Source organism: Lissotriton vulgaris, chromosome 7 (assembly GCF_964263255.1).
Source record: "Lissotriton vulgaris chromosome 7, aLisVul1.2, whole genome shotgun sequence".
Classification (NCBI taxonomy): Eukaryota; Metazoa; Chordata; class Amphibia; order Caudata; family Salamandridae; genus Lissotriton; species Lissotriton vulgaris.
Genome location: NC_141695.1, coordinates 1,379,066,240 through 1,379,087,503, shown reverse-complemented (window position 1 = coordinate 1,379,087,503; position 21,264 = coordinate 1,379,066,240). Strand labels below are relative to the sequence as shown.

The following is a 21,264-nucleotide window of genomic DNA, read 5'->3' as shown; positions in this document are numbered from 1 at the left end:
GTAAGATCAGAATAAAATAAAATATTGTAAATATGTAGTGAAAAAAGCAAAAAAGCATAGACTATAGCATAATATATATATATATTTTTTTTTTCTTCAAGGAAGACATATTTTATTGACTTGAAAGAATTATTACAAAAAGGCTTGAAATATATACAGAGATATCTATGGATGTGCCCAGTAGAATAGTCAGTTGTTTTAAGACTACTGCGAATGGACACAAGAGCTTGTCGACAGGAGCTTTGTTGGCGAGATTCCTTGTCCGATGTCAGCAGAACCTTACGCTGCCTCTTCATCTTCTGTCTTGAGCACCAGGTAGTATTTTACATGCCCCATGTCTGCGATTTTGTACTCCACAACAAGTGGGATATCCGCAGACATGCTGAGGATCACCTGACCACAAAGAGGTATGGCCTTAGCGAAGATGTTCAGATAATGCAAAGCAATCGTCAGCTGAACTGGCTCATTCATTTCAGTAGTAACCACTTCCTCCTCCTTGTCCACATTGGAGGTCTGCGACTGCTTAATGTTCCCAGTCCCCAGAAATCCGCAGGCAGGAAACTTCACCCCATCTTTAGCGCAGGAGATTACAACTGCATCTCCAACCTGGCTGAGATCTCTACAAATGCGCGCAAACTCCCCAGAGGGCATCTTTATGTTACAGCAATACTCTTGTTCAGGAATTCCGAGCTGTTCAACTTCCAGGTTCATTAACTTCATATCGTAATCGGACATCTTCTCTTGATTTGGAGCCTCGAAAACCTGTGTCATGGTGTCTGCATTGTCCTCTGCTCTGAGGGTTATTACGTCGTCACTAGCTGCACACTTCAAGATTTTTGACATACTGCTCATCTTGACTCCAACAGACTGGTTTCGGTCGCATCAATACGTGTCGAAGCCTTCCGAGAGCATGGTGAGCTACACCAGGGACACATGCGACGAGTCCATACTTAGCAGGCTGATTCCGCTAGAGCTAATCTCCCAAACACGCCTTATCGGTCAGGTCCTTATATACAGCAAACTAAACAAGGAAGCAGGGAGTGTGCTGCAAAGAGGCGAGTGGCGTGAGGCACAGAGAGTGGATAAATCGGATAAGAAGCCTTGCAATACCCACTTGCCTCACGCCAAAAAGTTCAGATCCTGCGTATCGTTTGTATGTATTTATTTACTTACTTACGCTGGAAAGTTCATCATTAAACACTTATAAGGTCCCAAAGGCCACTGCACTCCACACCAAAACACATACGTAAATCACAATTTCATTCACCCCGCCAATAGCTCCAATTCTCGCAAATGCAAGACCTATTGAATTGCAATGCTTGTTCAACTTGGCAGTGCTCAAGGAAACAGTGCCCTTCCAAGCTGTGGTTGCAATGTAAGACCGGAATATTTGTTTACAGAACCTGCATTGAGACAACTTAGTATAGAGACTAGTAAAATCAGAATAAAATAAAATATTGTACATATGTAGTGAAAAAAGCATAGACTATAGCATAATATATATATATACTAGCAGCCCGCCCCAGCGTTGCCTGGGGCAGAAAGGGGCTGGGGGCAGCATTTGAGGCTTGCGTGCACTTCTGCCCCCGGCCCCCCTCCCGCCCCGGCCCGTCCTAAGCTGTCCCGGCCCCCTCCCGTCCCGGCCCCCACTCCCGCCTGATCCTTACCTCAGCCGCCGGTCCCGCTCCAGGTGCCCCGCCCCCACAGGCCGCCACTTCCAGGCGCCCCGCCCGCACAGGCCGCCACTCTCCAGGCGTACCGCCCGCACAGACCGCCACTCTCCAGGCGCCCCGCCCGCACAGGCCGCCACTCTCCCTGCGCCCCGCCCGCACAGGCCGCCACTTCGCCCATCAGCAAGCAGGACCGTGGCAGTCCTCCCAGCAGGTCGCGATCTTCGGCGCCATTTCCGGAAGTGTTGCCAGGGAGCGCAAATGCAAATAATGTCATCACGCAGACGTCGCGGCCGGCGCTACTTGGAAGGGACTACTTTATTTTTATTTCGACATTTTTTAAACAACGTATATTTTTTATTTTTAATAGCCTATGTCCTTCTGCTTGCCCTGAGGTTTTCAAAGATGTCTTGGGTGTTTTGATTGGTGGTGTACTTTTCGAGTTTACCTGGCTCAAATGTTTGTGTTCTCTCTTTATAATAGTAGTATAGATATATATATATATACATAAAAAATACACAGCATTAAATATACAAACTAAAGCCAAGACGACATCATTAGGGAACGTTTACACATTTCTTAATGCATGAGACTTGGAGGGATTTAGTAGCTGAGCTTTTTGCTTAGATTTGAAGAGCAGAAGTGAAGATGCAAATCATATTCTTGAATCCACCTAATTTTTCTTTTTAATCTATATGTAGCTCATATATCGCATTTCCTCAAATTGTTAACTTCTGGAAGAAGGCTCACCCACACCAGAGCCATTTTAAGCCATAGGCAAAACGGGCAATTGGCTAGGACACCACCTTTCAAAGGGCCCCCTGTCAGTGCTTAAATTGTAAAAAAAGAAGTACAGGTGGTGAAAATTTTACCAAGGGGGCCACCGCACATATCTTCCTCCGGTGAGCCCCACTTTCAACACTCTCACTGCCTCAGTCTCTATCTTCTTACCTTGATCGGTTTTCTGTCCCCTAAGTCTTTGCTCTAAGAGTCTATTCTCTCACCTCTCTAATTGTTTTCTATCACCTTTGTCACACCCTGTATTTCTGATTTGCCCTCTATCCTTTTTTATCCCTGCCCTTTTTTCTCTTCACTTTTATCCATGCTCTGCTCTCTCTCCCCTCAATATTGGCTCTTTACTATCACTCTCTAGCAGTGATTAGCTGTGTCTCCATTTTATCATTTGTCTGCTTTTTTCCTCTGTCCTGTCCTCCAGATCCTTTCATTCTATCTTCTCTCTTCTTAATGCTCTCTTCTTCTCATCATGGCTACTTTCTCTTTGTATCTGATTTGCTCTCCTTCTTTTCTTCTACTTTGCTCTGTTTTCTCACCCTCCTCTCTTGTTGTTTCTTCTCCTCTTTACTCTCGCTGTCTCTCATCTCTAACACTGCTGCTGCCTGTGACCCCTGTCGTCAGCCTGTACATGTCCCTGAACTCTGCGTTTTCCTGATGTCTTTCCTAAAGAAGTTGAAAATGTTATACTTTCTTACCTACACTGAGTGCAAAAACAAAATGGACACCAAATGAAAATGCCTTTTTGCATATATCAATCAGTGTGGTATGACTGGGTTTGTTGCGGAACAGGCGGGTGCTTGAGCACAGCAGGTCATGTCACTGCTAGTGCTGCCTGCAATTAGTAGGTCCAGGGATGGCGACGGCATCGCATCCACTGCTCAGCTTGCTGTGATCCTGTCTGCTACAGCACAGGCATTGTCCCCAGCAGTAATGCTGCCAATGCCGGTAAGTATGGCTGTGGTGCCTACTGGACTCACTCACGCTCAGCAATTACCATGCTGGGGTGCTGCGCACAAATTCTACCGGTGATGCCATGGAGCACAAAAGTTGTGTTGGACCACAGGCTCATTGAGAACATTGAGGATAGCAGCAATGCAGGGCTCCCGGATATGCTACTCTGGGTACGCAACAAGTGGAAAGTCCACACTTACTTTCATTTATTCTTCCTCAAGAGCCCTCACTCCCAAGTTCCAAATGCGCTCTTGCAGCTTCCTTACCTCAACTCTGTCATGAGCCAGCCCAGACTAAACTACCAAGCCAATTCTTCACCAGAAAGGAGACAAGCTACTGGGGACCGGTTTCTGGCATTTCAGCCGTCGTCGGCCCGGCTTGCTTGAATCCTGATGGTGCAGTGAGCAAGGGACTCATGTCTGAGTATACCCTGCCACACCTATAGTGGCCAAAAACGATTCAGAAAAGGGGGTGGTGATGAACAGAGTGTCTGAATACTCTGTCCATCACCACCCCCTTTTCTGAATCGTTTTGTCCACCATAAGCGTGGAAGGGTATACTCAGATGTGAGTCCCTTGCTCACGGCACCATCAGGATTCAAGCAAGCCGGGCCGAAGACGGCTGAAATGCCAGAAACCGGTCCCCGGAAGCTTGTTTCCTTCCCAGTATAAGAATTGGCTTGGTAGTTTGGTCTGCCCTGTTCCTATGATGCACTGGGCCAGGGACAGACTGATTTGCATATAGCCAGGTTCTGAGCTGGGATGGTGCAGTGAGCTAAATAACGGTGATGGATCAAGCCCTGATCTTTGGACTGGGTAAGAGTGGTCTGCTTAATTCAGACACTGTTCATCACAACCCTTTTCTGAATCGTTATGAACATTTACCAGCCAGTCACCATGCAATGTATGTTATTCTTTTTATTTTGAATTGAACAATTAATATTGAGACCACCACCTGCAGGTTCAGAAATTGTAGCCCCGGCCCTGTGAAAGAAGTGCAGGTGCTGAGCACCTGAAAGCACCTACTGAAATTAAGCACTGCCCCCTGTGCACTGAACGAGACAGACCCCATGTAGTAACCTTGTGGAAACGCTTGCCTTTACTGATCATTTATTTATTCTTCTTTGTGTCATGCTGGAAAAGATGGCTGACTGGCACCCTGCCTACAGAGAGTTGCAAGAGTTAACTAAATCAGTTTGGGCCGGGTATGCACACTTTTAAGCAAGCGTGCCCAGCAACCAATCAGATTCATAACCACAGGGGCCTTTTCCTTCTGCACAATGAACGGTCTGCGCTCGGCACCCGCTGTCTCAGGCCTAGAAATGCTCACGCTGTTGTTGTTATTATCCTTCCTCATAAATACTTAACTGGGCAAACAAATGTATTCAAATGAACATGTGGGTGTAGCAAAACTACATTCAGAGCAGAACTGTACATTTCTTTCACTTCTCTTTGGTCAGATTTTACTCCCTTTTTTAAGGACACCAGGATACATAGTACAAATAGGCTGCACTGTCCCTGTTTGCACCGTGTTTGCACCTTCAAATGGGTGTGCTGGGTGCACATAGGCTCAGTGTGTCCTTTCACCACCAATGCAGTGCAACCAGGGCAGACACAAACGTGTGCTTCCAATGGGCAAGGCATGAATGAAATAAGGAGCAGCTGCTTAAAGCAGCCACTACATCTTTCACTGTGCAGGCGGCACCCTACGGGCTGGAGCAGTGAGTGAGCACATCCAGTTTTTTGGGGAGGTTAATGGGACTCCTTTGCCCCTCAAGAGGGCTGCCATCAGGGGGCGCACTAGCAATGCACCACCTTTTTGTAGCAGACACTTGATCACCTTCAGAAGGTCTCTTTGCCTCAGCAACCATATCCATTATACGGTGCGGGTGCAGTAGCAAAGTGTTTTCCTCATTTGTGTGGAGCCACACCTTTAAAGCAAATGAGTGAATGCCCTTCTTAAGATAGTGCCAGCGCTTTCTGAATTACAAAAGAGGCTGCACAAGCATATGTTGCCCTTTCTGAAATAATACAGCTCCCTAGGGCATAAAAAGACAGGTGCACAAGCCCTTTGCAGCCCCAGCACACCCTATGTAACTTTGGCTTAAATCGTTTTGTCTACTACGAGGACCATATTTTCCAAAGACTATTTTTGTGAGACTAGTACAATGCAGCAAAACTGAATTCTCGAAGATGCTTAAAGCAAAAAAAAAAGTTCAAACATGTTTCAAATGATTAATAATGTAATCGAAAATCTTTCAAGTTAGTTTTTCATATGTAGGTCCTGAAGGGAAGGCACTAGTAAACACACTCTTGCTGGCTTCTAAACCTGAGCAACACTTGACGCAATATACCGCGCTACAGAAAGTGCTTTGTAACCTTGATAGTGATGTGAACGGCGACAAGACAGAGGTACTGGTCTTTGGGAAGGACCAATATGTTTGGTCGAGTGAGTGGTAGCCTTCTTCTCTTGGCACCTGCCCCACCCCCTCCCAATCAGCCAGAAATCTCGGCGTGGTATTTGACACCTCACTCTCGATGTCTCTACAAGTGAACCGGACCGTGGCCACTTGCTGGGGTGTGATCAGGATACTCAATAGAATCCGTAGATATCTCTCCCTCCAGGCGCGCAAACAGATTGCAGTCGCTCTTGTTGGCTCCAGGTTAGATTACTGCAACTCTCTGTACATGGAGTCCAACAAGGGCCTTATACATCGACTGCAAATCGTGCAGAATGCTGCAGCGCGCTTTGTTTTGGCTCTTCCTAAGACATCATCTGCCACCATTGCGAGGAGGGATCTTCATTGGCTCCCTGTTCAGCACAGAATTTCTTTTAAAATTTTGTGTCTGACATATAGAGCACTCGCGGATGGCTCAGCGGGTGCTATCAGCTCTTTACTCACCCGCTACTCTCCAACAAGATGTCTCCGATCCGCGGGACTATTCCAACTTGTTGTTCCCGATTCAGGCTGACCAGATGGGGAGCCAGGGCTTTTTCCGTTGTTGCCCCTCAGCTCTGGAACGCTATTCCAATTGAGATTAAAACCTTACCCTCAATAGATTTGTTCAAAAAGGACTTAAAAACGTGGTGCTTTTCCAGAGCCTACCAATGATAGATTGCTTCAGTGTTGCTATGAGCTGGTATTTATGAAGTAGGCGCCTTGACGCCCATTGGGCAAAGTTCGCGCAGGACAAGACTCCTTTCATTCATTCTCTTCATTCATGTGTAGCTCTACATAAATGCTGCAATTCAATAAAGTATATGCACACAAAATACAATCTCTTTAGTACATCCGGAAATTGCCTCTTGTCTCTAGCTGAGATATGCTGTTTGCTAATCAGTAATAAAACAAGCACATTTACTTAAAAAATCAACAAGAAATCATGTTTTTATTGGAGCTGCCCGTTTGCACAAAAATTACACAATACTTCTGACCCTTACTTCGACCACGATACATGGAGGAAAAAGAGACATAGGCCCATATGTATGAAGGCAATTTTGCGATCGCAAATGCCGAAAATCACCAAATTTCGACATTTGCGATCGCAAAATAGCTAAGTGGTATATATGTAAGCAAAACAGCCTCACAAAATAAGAAATCGCAAATTTGCGATTCCCTATTTTGCGATTGCATTTAAGGAATCGCAAATAGCGATTCCTTAAATGCAATGTATGAGGCCCAGAAAAAGTGCAATTTGGCCAAAAGGAATCGCAAATTACCACCAACTTCAAGTTGATGGTAATTTGCGATTTCTTTGAAAAATGCATTTTTTTGCATTTTTCAAAGTGCCATGTGGCACACATACATGCCCTTGGGGCATGTATGTGTGCCACATGGGCACTCAGGCACATTTCAGGGGTGCAACAGGGTGCCCTTTGACACCCTGGCACCCTTGAAATTGCATTCTCAATTTGCGATTCTCTAATTGAGAATCGCAAATTGAGAATGTCTTCCCATTCATTCCTATGGGCCTCTAGGCCCATATGAATGAATGGGGAGGTATTCCTTAATTGTGAATTGCAATTTGCGATTAGCAATTAAGGAATATATAGGATTCGCAAAATTATTTGCAAATCCTACATACATAGCATTTTGCTATTCTCAAATAGCGATTTTCTAAAAATCGCTATTTGAGAATCGCAAAATGTAACTTTCATTCATATGGCCCATTCACAATTATCTTTTAAACGTATTAGGTTAAATTGGAGTCTGATGTTGAAGTGTATTCTGTATGTAAATATACTATTGTAGTAATATAAAAAAATATTTCGGTTTTGTGCTGGTGTTTTCAAATCGGTTATGTGAACGTTTTTTGAAGGAAATATTTTATATAACAGTGCACTTGCATTTTTCTTACCTTTTTCTCATGTTTGACATGATGCAGTTTACTGTTAATGGTGAGGTACAAAATATGTAACGGTTTGGTTTATATCTATTTCTGTTTGAATTTCTGGTTTATTTTAACTATTTAAATTGTTTTCTTTATTTAAAAGGAAATAAGACAGGCATTGTCTCTGCATAGGGCCTCAGTACTAAGTCCCAGGCTATGGCTATTGGAGTGGCAACTCAGTTTCCTTGAAGCTATGGTTGTTCTCAATATGTTGTGGTGGGGGAGCGGGGTTTGGTCTTAGTTAATGTGCAATTACTGTATCCGGTTTTGCAAGCTTTCCTGATTACTCCATGAAGTTTTATCCAGAGACTCTGGTGAAAAACCATGTAATTCCAACGGAACTTGCAACCCTCGTTACCTCTCCCGTTTGAATTACCAGTAACCTCAAAATGATGACCTTAATGATCAAACTATTTGTATTTTGCTGATAGGGACATTTTTCAACGGTTATGTTTTGGCATTGAGGTCCTTACATATACTATGCACAGATGGCTTCAGGCATTTGAATAAAAAGTGTTCAGATCACAACTCGTAAAAGGAAAAGACATAAAAGGGGAAAGGTAAATGTGAATCAGTGTAAATGCATCATTGTGATGAAAGATTACTGCTATGAATATTTAGGGGCAGATTCTCAGAAAAATGAGTAAATCTCGAGACTGAGGCTTAGGATCTTGCCTTTGGCTTTGTGAATTTTTTAAATTCAAGGTTTTCCAAGTTATGCTGGGAAGCCAATGACAATTGAAGGCATAGTCCTGAAAAACGCTTGTGAATTTCATATTTGCATGATCACACATTAGATACTTTATTTATATCTGAAACATGGCTCATTTATTTGCCTACATTTTCTAATTTCATGATTAATGGACAGCTTAGTCGATGCCTTGCACCAATTAGTTCTCATCAATTAGTTTCACCTCCAACATATGAAACAGGAGTTACTTTGAACTTTATTTTTAATTCAAGCTAATTAATAGCCATTAACACCCCTGTTGCTTTTCCATGAACAGATCATTTTGGAATTCTTTTTTTCCATTTATATTAACTTTACGGCCAAAGCGGGGCTGATCTCAAACAGGCTCTGCAAACAATATCGCCCTTAGTCAAAAATCTAATTTGTAATTTTTTAGGTTTTTTTTGGCATTTAAGCTTATCACATACATGTCCTGCATTTGCAAGATAATGATATAGCATGTATCCTATCGATGCCTGCAATACCCAAGGAACAGCACAAAAGGGGAGGGAGGGGAAGCAAGTCAATAAATCCATACAAATTTGGAGTCCACTGAGCACCGCATTATAGGGGAATAATATGAAATGAACAATACAATCACTGAATGAACAAAGGGGATAGGAGTTCTAATTGGCTACAACAGAAGCGCCATTGCTTGTCTGTTATAGGTGAGTGTAGCTCTGAATTCCATCCTGCTTGTGCCTTCGATTTAGCCAACAGGGAGGTGCGTTGCATAGTGTTATATAGGCAAGTGATAAGTCTGCATGGGGATTGATCAGTTAGCATGTGTTCAAGAGCTGACAAATTGGGGAGGGTTCTGAAATGTGTTATGTATTTGACGGCACATTGCTAGGATGTGGTAGTATAATAGCAGGTCTGAGAAGCTTGGCGAAGTCTCCCCTATGGGTGACAGGGGGGCTAAGAATGTGTCGCCGGGATATTCGTCAGAGAAAGTTTTATGGCCAAGTTGTTTTGCTTTTGTTGCATTGCCATTGTCTACTAGTGGAGGTATTTGTGGGTTGTTGGCCAAGGGGACAGACAGGGCATATAGTATTCTGAGGCCATCCCTATTTCGCAAGCCTTCCCAAGCCCAGAGCAATGTTTCAATCGTATTAATTTATGGGCGCATGTATGCTTGATATACTGCGACATGCAAGAGGTTAGGGGCATCTCTGTCTGTTTCTACCTCTATGTGAGGCTGGAACAGGGTCAGGTTTAACCAGTAATGGAGAAATTGAGCCTCTGCGCAGTAAGCGTAAAGAGGGTGGTCTGGTGCACCCATTCTACCCTGATGAAGAGGGAGCATAAGAAGCTCTCAGGAGATTCTGGCTTGTTTGCCAGCCCAGACAAGAGAAATCAGGAGGGAGCAATGTCTTAAGGAGTGTTTGGTTGAGTGGGAGATTGACAAAAATGTATAAGAATTTGGGAAGGACGATCATTTTCACCACTGCTATCCTGCCAGCTAGTGATAGGGGCAGTTTAGACAAGGTAGGCTCCTTCCCTTCCAACCAGGCTACAGTGCACCCATAATTCATATTTCAGAGTTCTTGTGTGTCGAGGCTTAGCTAAATCCCCATGTACTTAACTGTGCCATGGGCCGACTCGAGGGGGTATTGCAGCTCAAAGGGCTGTGGGCAATCAATTAGGGGGAATAATGTTGACTTGGACCAGTTGATCTGGATTCCTGATATGCCTCCAAATTTGGTGATTTCTCAGAGTAAGGGGTTTATGTTCTCCTTAGGATCGTGTATGTAAAGTGTGATGTCATCAGCATATAATGAGATGATCAGACCTTTGGATGTGAATCACAATCCTCTGGCCGCATGATGTTGCCCATCGCTATGGCAAAGAGGAGTGGTGATAGGGGACATACCAGTCTTGTACCTTGAGTGATGGGGAAGGTAGTTGAGAGCAGGCAGTTGACGCATAGTCGGGATGTTGGTTCGGAGTAGAGCAGTTTGATTTGTTGCAGGTATAGTGGGCTTAGCCCCAGTCTCGTCAAGATGGTGAAGAGGTATGGCCATTCTAAAGAATCAAATGCTATTGTGGCATCTAAGACGGCTGCCAATGTGGGCGTCTGGGGGTACAGATAGTGTAAAACTGTGAATAGTGTGCGCACATTATGTGCAGTTGATTGGCCAGGTATAAAGCCTGATTGGTCAGGTCTGGCATTGAGGGGGAGAAGTGGTTGCAGTCTGTTCGCAAGTAATTTTGAGTATATCTTGTTGTCAATATTTATAAGCAACAGTGGGTAGTAAGAATCCCGGAGGTTCGGGGCTTTACCAGGTTTAAGTGATGTTAGTATTACCGCATCTCACATGGTGGGGGCGAGGGTGCCCGCCTTTAGTAACTCCTGGTATACTGCCAAGAGGTGGGGTGCTAGGATTGGTGCATAGCATTTATAAAAGGAGGTTGTCAGTCCATCTAGCCCAGGTGCCTTGTGTCTCGGTAGGCTGTTTATGACCTGGATAATGTCTTCCATGTTGAAGGGCTCATCGAGGTAAGCCTGATGTGCACTACCCAACCACAGTAATTCGATGGAGGCTAAGTAGGCTTTGAGGTCCTCAGTTATGTTAGGGGAGGTGGAGGAGTAAAGTTTAGAATAGAAATTTTTTAGGTGTTTCAGTATCTCCTGTGGGCCCCTCACTGGGTTAAGTATCCTCCTCTAACAGCTCTGTGATATAGGATACATTTTGCGGTGGTCTGAGCATAGTGGCTTTATGCCCGGGCGGTCTCCCTCCCCATATCTTCTAGCTGAGGTGTATTTCCCTACAAATTTTCCTCCCGTTGCGCTTCGCTCTCGAATTCAGAATATTTTTCCCTGAGTGGTGTCAGGTATGCCTTATCACTGGTACTATATTATTGTAATTCAGTGTCTCTGATATGGGCTTCCAGGTTCTTAAGTGACTGTCTAATAGTCTTCAATATACCGGCTTATTTAGCTATGCAGACTCCTGAGATTACTGCCTTAAAGGCTTACCAAAGTGTAGATGGGGAGAATACTGATCCCTCATTGAGTGTGATGTATTCTATAATGTCCCTACAGATTTCTTCCCGGAAGGCTGTGTCTAATAAAGCATGAGGTGGGAGTCACCAAAGGAACTCCAGGCGAGGTGACATTGGGAGTGATAATCGGAGAAGGCAGGTGGCATGGTCCGTCAATGTTCTTCTAAAATCAATTCTTATATGCTTGGAGAGCTTTGCAGAGATTTCCTGCCCTGTTTACATGTAGTTTAGATGTGAAAACGAATGTAAGGAATTCAAAGTTTACAAAAAACTCTGTAGAAAGGCTAACGTGTTGTAAGAGCCTATGTCTCCTCAGCTATTCATGTGGCTGAGAATACTTCCAGTCAAAACTTTAAAGTTGTCAATGGTAGTTTCTTTCTTCTGTCAGCAAAACCATCCATCCCTATCTCTAGGGAACTGTATGAGTGTATCTTCAGTTTTTTTTACTATAAAATGTAAAGAAATATATAGCTCTTTGATCAATGAAAATTTGCTTCCAGGAACGGCACACAGCAGCCTCTCACATCTCACCAACCTCTAACTGTATTATCGTATTTCAGCTCACTAAAACTGGATACTTTGCTTGGGCATATAGATGCAGTTAAATCTGGCTCACCTAATGCCCCATACCTTGCACATGTACTTCACAGGGCTTTGGGAAGCTTTGCTCTAAAACTGTTGTATTTGTCCAGTGCATCTCTGACTTTGGCAGTTGTATCTAGATCAGGAGAAGAGGCACATATTGTTCTACTACTGTAAAAGCTGATGGCATATTCTTCAATTGTGAGTAATTATCACTCTATTTTGATGCTTTCTTTCCCCTCTAAGATCTTAGAAAAGGAAGTCAATCTCTAGCTTTCTTCTTTTTTTCGAAGCAAATACCATCCTGGACAACCAGCAAGTGAGCTTTCGACCGCTACCCAGTACTGAAATGACCCTTCTTGCAGTCACTGATAACAATGGCATGATAATGGATAAAGGAGTGTGTGGAGTTTATCCTCCCTGAACTCAGCATGATTCTTAACTCATGCATTTTTTTACAGAGAATTTATTCTCTTGGCATTTACAAAAAAGTGTTTGATTGTTTTCCCATTTCTTTGAACGACCATTCTCATTCAGTGGTTTTATATGCTTTTTGCACCCAGCCTATACCTCGAATATGTCTCTTCAGTAAGAATCATGCTTTTTAACATCTATCATATGCCTCCAGCCCTCCAATCTTATTTGGGGATTTCAGCTTTTCAATAATATTTTGTGCAGATGACACTCAAAGAGGGCTGGCCAAAGTGGTCATGTGCACTTAGGGAGTGTGTTTAACACTCCTACCCCTGCCCCCTTGCACTGGCCAGCCCAGCCTCCCTCAACCTGCACCCAAGCAGTTATTTTCATTTTCGTTTTCCTTTTTACAGTGCGTGCAGAGCAGTGGAGTGACGCTCCTCCGCCTTAGTGGAGGAGCCGCCTGGTCAGTGATACATTTTGACATCTTTTCAGAGTGAGAAGGGGCCAGACGGGAGTTTGTTAATGCCCAGAAACACATTTGTCTTTATGCTCAAAGCCAAATGACATGGAGCGCTAAATTCTCTCCCGCAGCAGGATTACTCACATCGAAATCTTTGTGCAAATTAATCTTTTACAACTGCAAAACGTGGGCCAAGTCCCTCAGAGTATCATTTCCGGTAATAATTAAAAACAGACAGTGAAATGTCTGCCTATATTTGTGTCCTATATTTTGCAGGCAAAAAGACAAGTTCATTTCTAAACACTGAATGTAAAAAAAGTTAGTGCCATTTTTGTCAAGGACTAAGGGCCCCATGCATCAAAGAAAAAAACGGTCACAAACGGGCAGATTCGCAGAATCTGCCCCTTTGACCAGTATTTTTGCATTTGGGATCTATCATCCCAAATGCAAAAATAGCAATTTCAGTAATCGCAGAATTTGCGATTATTTAAATTGCAATTGCATTTAAGGACTTGCAAATTGTGATTCCTTAAATGCAATACATGATGCTAATTGAAATAGCGATTTCACTATTAGGGGTGGCAAATTACGGTCAAATGAAACTGGACGGTAATTTGCGAAAACTTTGAAAAATGCACTAGTGTGCATTTTTCAAAGTTACATGTCACACACACCCATGCATTCGCAAACTTTTTTTCTTCTTCGGTACTTACCTGAAATCGCCCGTATCCCGCATTTTACAATCCCCCCAACCTGCCCCTCCCCCGCCCCACGTCACCGCCCGGTGGCACGCCCTACACGGGCCGTGGCTGCTATCGCCTAGCCACTAATGCAATGGAAGAAAAGAAAGGCACACAGTTTATTACTTTACAATTAGTTTAGAGAAACTATGATTTGGAAGTAGGTTTCTGTCTTTGTTCAACCCCACTAGGTAAGAGATGTGCATGCAGTGTAAAAGTGCTAGTTGTATCTGTGTGTATGTCTATTAAAGGGAAGCACCATCTCCTTTTTGGGGATGTGCTACTCACTATTTATTAACAGAAAATTGTAACTGCTTGTTACCACAAACCTACAGATGCTCATGTATATCCAAAGTGGACTTCATGTCACCCACACCACATTAAACTCAGCAGCATCTACAGGCAAGCACTCAGAATAAGATGCATGTGCTGCAATGGGACACTTGCAAAGAACATCTTCAGGAGCTTGCTAGGAGATTTTTAGATTATTTCAACTACAAGTTTATCCTCTGCATATCATAAAGCAACAAACTGACACGTCTTTGCATTTACCCAGGGAAGCAATTAATTGGAATACCAACAGCAGAAACAAAAGTGACAGCATCCTAATTGTGGTTGACTGTCATCCATCAGTTCCTAACTACGAAAACATAATGCAAAGAACAACCCCCTTATTATCCACCGATGAAAAATGACGAAAGGTTTTTTCAATACTGTCATTCATTGCTTATTGCCAAGCTCCTAATTTATGAGCTCTTATTGCGGGAGCTAAGCTCAAGGAAGTTGCAACACATGAAGGGGTTCATTGCTGTGATTCTAATAGGGTTGCAATAGTTGTAGCTAATCAAGTGAACCTTGTAGACCATTTGCAATCAGATTTGAACATTTTACCTGTGGAACATGCCTTAAAGGAAGAACAACTGGACTCCAGGGAAAATATCTGGCTGGATCTTTCAAAATCATTGCATCCAAATGGACTGAACATAACTGACAACACCACCTGATTGCTTACTGCATACCTCAAGAGATCTCAGGACTGCATTGATTCCACATTCAAATGGAATTTTCATTGAAAATGCATCAATGTCAGCTATGTAGATACTGAGCAAACAATCTTGTACTACTCAAGGAAGGTGGAAGCCAAAACATTGTAGTGGAAATATATTTTTGTTCTTTTGTGACTCCATCTATTTTGAGTCACTTCTTTTTCGGATATTACGTTTCTTACTGACCCATTGTATCCTTTTTGATCCATATTGTTGCCCCGGTTGGCTGTTGTTTTCTTGTCATTCTTCATCTTTATGTGAGTGCATGAGTACTTAATCAAATAAAAATGTAAATGACAATTAATAATTTATTTTGTATGTAATTCTTTTATAGCTCTACTCATCCTGGTGAAGGATGTCACATACAAAGAGACAATAAATCATAGAAGTGTGCAGATAAATGTACTGGAAATGTTACAAAAGACAATGAGGGTTATAAAGTGTAGGAGTTAGACATCATCCATATTTGTAGACATTATATGTTAAAAGTGGATGATCTAAGTTAACTCAAAGGTAGGATGTAACCGTATGATAGTGATTGGGTTTGTTTCTACTAACAGGACTAACAGCAAACAAGAGGAAGTACTCAATTTGTCAAGAACAACAGTTGCAACACCCAATGGTCGTAATGTGGGGTAATCAACATATAAATGATGCGACAAGCAAAGGCTGAGGTCAGCGGCGGTCAGTGCAGGTAAGTGGGGCGGGCACTGGGGATGTTGACCAACGACGGAATAGGGAAAATTAAATGAATAAATAAATCCTATTCCGCCTCCGCCACACCCCATCCCACTGCGATCACCTGCACCGACCGCCACTGGCTGAGGGGGCTCTTACTGTGTATTGGATACTAATGGAATAAGCACAGAGGAACAGCCAAAGCAATCTCAAGCCTGACCTTAAAATGATTACAATGCAAAAGCAGTAAGTTGCTTCTGATTTGAGCAATGCCTTAAGTAATCCTTTCAAAATATGTTATTAATTAACACATCATTGGTAAATCTCTTTGGTATCTGTGAGTGAAAACATGCATCATATAGCTTCTATATAGTGGAAGAAATTTGTTTGAAAAAGTGATCAAGTTATAGGTTCTACCTCTAGATTTCAACAAACAACTTGTGGAATAACAAGGATCATATTTTGTGGGAAGATCTGAGATATAAAGTAATTACTTTTTTTTCTCTAACCCGGCATGCCTACAACCCCAACTCACGTTTTGACATAGGGATCAGAATATCCGTTAACATCCATGGCAGCCAGGTGGGCACAGCGCACGATACCCACCACTAGACCACCCCGTGCTGAGCTGTATGTAAGTGATAGCAGAATGCGACCCCGCTCCTCCAGCTCCCATTCCTCTGCCTTTTCCAGCTGCAAGGAGAAAAGACAGGGTCAGTACTGCCTCTTCCTGGGCTGACCAATCATGTCCGCAGAGTGTGGGCCAGATGAGTAACTGGGTTGAGACAGTAAATCACTTTGCCTGGGTCTTTATCCACTACTAAGAAAACAAGTTACCTACCTGTAACTGTAGTTCTCCAGTATTGGTAACTTTCATAGATTCACATGTTTGAATCAATCCCCGTCTTCGAGATGTGAGTCCCCGGTACGTAAAAAGGCAATGCTTAGATAAATACAAAAACAGAAAAAAGGCCTAGGCCCATTTCCATTTTGTAGCCCATAATAGTCATTATGTAAAAGAGACTAAACTTTTCCATGAACCAATCTGGACCTCTCACCCTCTAGAACACTCCTGAGAGAACCTTAGCCCCTCAGATTTTCGAGCACTTGTGTCAAAGATAATGTTTATGCCCAAAAAATCGAAAGGTGAGCCTCTCAGGGGAGGAGGGTGGGTCGCATGTGAATCTATGAAAGTTACTAATACTGGAGAACTACAGTTACAAGTAAGTAACTTGTTTTCTTAGTCTAGCATTGGAACTTTCATAGATTCACATGCTTGAATCAGAGTAGCTATCAGTAAGTAGCACATTTTATTGTGCCTGAAACAGACAGAAACAGGAATGTGTCTTGAAATTACCCCATACATTTGCTTCATCTTAAAACCTGCAGGTATCGCATAGCCTCGACATATTCTTTGATAATAACGTCTATCCATCTTACAATATGACAAGAAAAAACAGGTACAATAAAATGTGAACATGCAATGCATAAAGGTAGGAGGGATGGTAAAGAGGGCTCACCGTCTCTGGAAGAAAGGTTTCTCAGCACCGCTTGTCCCACTGCCACACCTGTATCCGCGGCTGCATCCAGGCAGTAATGTCTGGTAAAGGTGTGCGTACTCTTCCAGGTAGCGGCCCTGCAGATATCCTGGATAGGTACCCCAGCAAACAAAGCAGTGGAAGTAAACACTGCACTCGTAGAATGAGCACGAACTCGTGCATTCAATGGCTTCCCAGCCGCCTGATGACAATATTGAATTGCACTGGAAATTCATCGGACAATTCCTCTTTTGGATAGAGAAAAACCCTTCCTGGGTGCACTAAAAGATACAAAGAGCTGTGATGACTTACGGAAAGGTTTTGTTCTTTGCAAATAGAATTTGAGACAGCGCTGGACATCTAGCGAGTGGAGAGCTCTTTACGCCGCAGTAGTTGGTTGAGGGAAAAACCTTTTAAGAATTAGAGGTTCATTCAAATGAAAGTCTGATGGCACCTTGGGTATACATTTTGGATTAGTTCTGAGGACTATCCGGTCCTCCTTGAACTGCAAGAAAGGTTCTTGTTGTTAGGAATCGGGCTCCAGATAACTTAGTTTGAGTATAGAAACCTTAGTGCATGTCCAATGAGTTCGTAGTACACTAAAGTCTGCAATTTGGTCACGATTCCTAAGGCACATATGTCAGGCCATTTCACCAGTCAGCTGATGCTTGGCTTACTGAGTTCATGTTTGGTGACCACGCCCCCTACCTTGTCAATCGAGTTCCTGTTTGCTCCCTGATCGCCATTGTTCCTCTCTTCTGAGCGATGCAGATACCTTATCCCGTATTGCCCGGTCCCCTTGTTTGTGGTGAAAATGAGGTGGCTCCTCTCCTTAGCCATTCGGAGCCTGTTCGTTCACCTCGTTGTTTCTTTTGGCCCTTCCTCCCTGAGTTGGCTTGTGTGCATCGCTGCTCCGCTCCTTTACCTCACTCGGAGCCGGTTGGCACGCCACGCTATTTTTGTGTTTCCCCACTCTTGTGCGCCGCTGCTCCGCTCCTCTGCCTCACTCGGAGCCGGTCAGCACGCCTCGCTATTTTTGTGTTCACCCACTTGTGTGCGTCGCTGCTCCGCTCCTTTGCCTCACTCGGAGTGGGTCAAAACGCCACACTAGTTCTGTGTTTTTCCCGCTCGTATGCTGCTCCTCTCCACTGCCCCACTCGGAGGCGGTCAGCACGCCACGCTAAGAATTTTTGGGGCATTTCCTCATTGTGTGCATTGCTGCTCCGCTCCATTGCCCTTCTCAGAGCCGGTCAGCGTGCCACGTTTTTATTTGTCCCCTTGAGTGCAAAGCTGTTCTTCTCCAATTGTCTTCAGAGGCGGCCAGCGTATTTCTCCACATGTGTGTATGGGTGCTCCACTCCATTTCTCCCTCGAGCTGGTCACTTTACCACGTTTTCTTTTTTATGTTCTGGGTGACACCCTCTCCTCAATAACCTCTACAACTACTTGAGTGTGGAAGAGCATATTGTCCCTTGTCCACTCATACTCTTCACTCCAGGTATTCAATACCCCTTCCAGCCTGGATCTTAAATGCCTGTGATGTTATAAAGAGACTCTGGGACAAGATGCCTGGTAAGTGGACTTCTGTTAACGGATATTTGGCATGCATTAATGTTCTAGTAACTGTCATATAATATTGGCTTATAGCTATTTAGAGCACCCTGTATTTTTCTCTTACAGCTCTCTACCATTCAGCTCTACACTAGTACGTGGTCTAGCTCAACATCAGGGGAAGAGTGGTGGTCACTCCTGGTTATTCCCCTCACTTTTTTGGAACAGGTTCTCGAGAGAAAGACATATAACTGCATTCCTTCGGGGATTGTTTTTTGGAAGTGTGGGGAACAAAGCATCTTCGCTCCTGTGGAATCTTGTGTGGAGTTAGTGGGGAAGCTAACTTCAAACCTGACAGAAAGCCAAGCCCATGGCCAAGTTCCACCTGAGCGAAGATGAATCAGGAAGGTGCTAGTGCCCCCATAGATTCCTCCCTCCACACAGCTCTACAGAGTCCCTCCGAAGAAGAAGAACTTGTGGTAGCCCTAGTAGACTTACAATCTGAAGTAGGGAGGTTAAGGACAGAAAACCAGAAGTTACATAATGAATCAATGCAATTAAGAACGCAAGAGTCTTTACATGTTAGAGGACCTGGAACGACTCCTAAGGTTAAAAAGAACTAAATTCAACCTACCCATTTTACGGTTCCTTGTCAGAACCCCAGTTCTTCCTAAAGAGAAAACAGTTCTATACCTCCTGTTCATTTCACAGTCCACACACCCAGTCCAGTCCTGTTAGCCATGCCAGAGAAGTTTAATGGGGACAGTGCTAAATTCAGTGTTTTCAAGAATCTATGCCAGTTACAGTTTCTATGCAAAGCGGACTCATTTCCGGATGATGCCGCTAAAGTAGCATTTGTTATATCTTACTTAGCAGGTAATGCAGCTGACTGGGCTGTTCCATTAGTTGAGAACAACTATCCCTTACTGTACGATTTTGCATTGTTTCAAGATAAAATGAAGAGTCTTTTCTCCAAACACACGTACATGCAAGCCAGTGATAATGCCCTTCTTAATTTTAGACAAGGATCCAAGGATTTGCTTTCGTATATTACTAATTTTAACAGACTGGTTGTCGAGACACATTGGCCAGAAGAAAAATGAACATCCTAATTTTATCGAGGGTTATGTGATGAACTTAAAGATTTACCATCTCAAATAGTTAATCCTCCTGAAGATTGCGCTGCTTTTTTTGATTTGACGGTTAAGTTAGATCATCGTCTCCATGAGAGAAAAGGGGAAAAGAGTCGCCTTACTCCTTCCAAATATTTAATGTTACGTACAGACAAGAAAGAACCTAAGGATACTTCGCAACCAATGCAAATCGGCGGGTTAAGACACACTTTATCCTCGGAAGAAAAGGACAAGAGGAGGAAGAACAATGTTTGTTTATATTGCGGAAAAGGAGGACACTATGCCAAGGATTGTCCAGTCCGCCCTCATTCTACTTCAATAAGATCAGCCAGAAGTCTATTTTCAGCACAGGAGGAGGAAAACTAGAAGGCTTGAAGAAAGCCGAGACCGATTCTTCAAGTGCAGTCTTCTCTATGGTCTTATACCCATGAAGGTAATTCCCTTGGTACCCAAACATTTCACGTTGCCTGTTACCTTGGTGATATCTCCTCAGTGTCGTAAAAACATGTCTATTTTATTAGATTCCAGGGCGACAGGAAACTTCTTAATCAATCAATCAATCAATCATAGACATTTATAGAGCGCTCTACTTACCCGGAGGGTCTCAAGGCGCTAGGGGGGGGGGGGTGGTGCTGCTACTGCCCGAACAGCCAGGTCTTGAGCTTCTTCCTGAAGGCGAGGTGGTCTTGGGTCAGGCGCAGGTCGGTCGGGAGGGAGTTCCAGGTCTTGGCGGCCAGGTAGGAGAAGGACCTTCCTCCTGTTGTCGTTCTTCGGATGCGGGGGACGGCGGCGAGGGCGTGACTGGCTGATCGGAGGTGTCGTTTGGGAGCGTAGAAGTTGATGCGGTTGTTGAGGTAGCTCGGGCCTTGATCGTGGAGAGCTTTGTGTGCGTGGGTAAGGAGACGGACGGTGATTCTCTTGTTGACCAGGAGCCAGTGCAGGTCTCTTAGGTGTCCGGAGATGTGGCTGTGTCGTGGGATGTCGAGGATGAGTCTGGCTGAGGCGCTCTGGATCCGTTGGAGTCTCTTCTGGAGCTTGGTGGTGGTTCCGGCGTAGAGGGCGTTGCCGTAGTCCAGTCGGCTGGTGACGAGGGCCTGGGTGACAGTCTTCCTTGTCTCGGTGGGGATCCACCGGAAGATTTTCCGTAGCATGCGCAGGATGTTGAAGCACGACGAGGAGACGGCGTTGACTTGCTTGGTCATGGAGAGGGAGGAGTCCAGGATGAAGCCCAGGTTGCGTGCGTGGTCTGTCGGTTTGGGTGCGGTTCCCAGGGCGGGGGGCCACCAGGAGTCGTCCCAGGCGGAGGGCGAGGATCCCAGGATGAGGACTTCCGTCTTGTCCGAGTTCAGCTTCAGGCGGCTGGTCGACATCCACTCGGCTACCTCTTTCATTCCTTCGTGAAGGTTGGCTCTGGCGGCGGCGGGGTCGTTGGTAAGGGAGAGGATCAGCTGGGTATCGTCGGCGTAGGAGATGATGTTCAGGTTGTGTTGGCGTGCGATGGCCGCGAGGGGGCTCATGTAGACGTTGAAGAGGGTTGGGCTCAGCGAGGATCCTTGGGGTACGCCGCAGATGACTT

The 21,264-nt window shown here is 44.2% G+C and overlaps 1 protein-coding gene and 1 pseudogene across 2 annotated transcripts in view; both read right to left on the bottom strand.

The window, feature by feature from the left end:
- The window catches only part of DOC2A (double C2 domain alpha), a 1,262,769-nt gene that overhangs the window by 324,315 nt on the left and 917,190 nt on the right, over nucleotides 1–21,264 (bottom strand). For both annotated transcript variants that reach the window (XM_086932077.1, XM_086932078.1), the window contains exon 8: nucleotides 16,002–16,159. In XM_086932077.1, the coding sequence (XP_086788203.1) occupies nucleotides 16,002–16,159 (158 nt within the window). The remainder of the gene's footprint in view (nucleotides 1–16,001; nucleotides 16,160–21,264) is intronic.
- LOC147703750 (DNA sliding clamp PCNA pseudogene) lies at nucleotides 233–15,039 on the bottom strand (annotated as a pseudogene).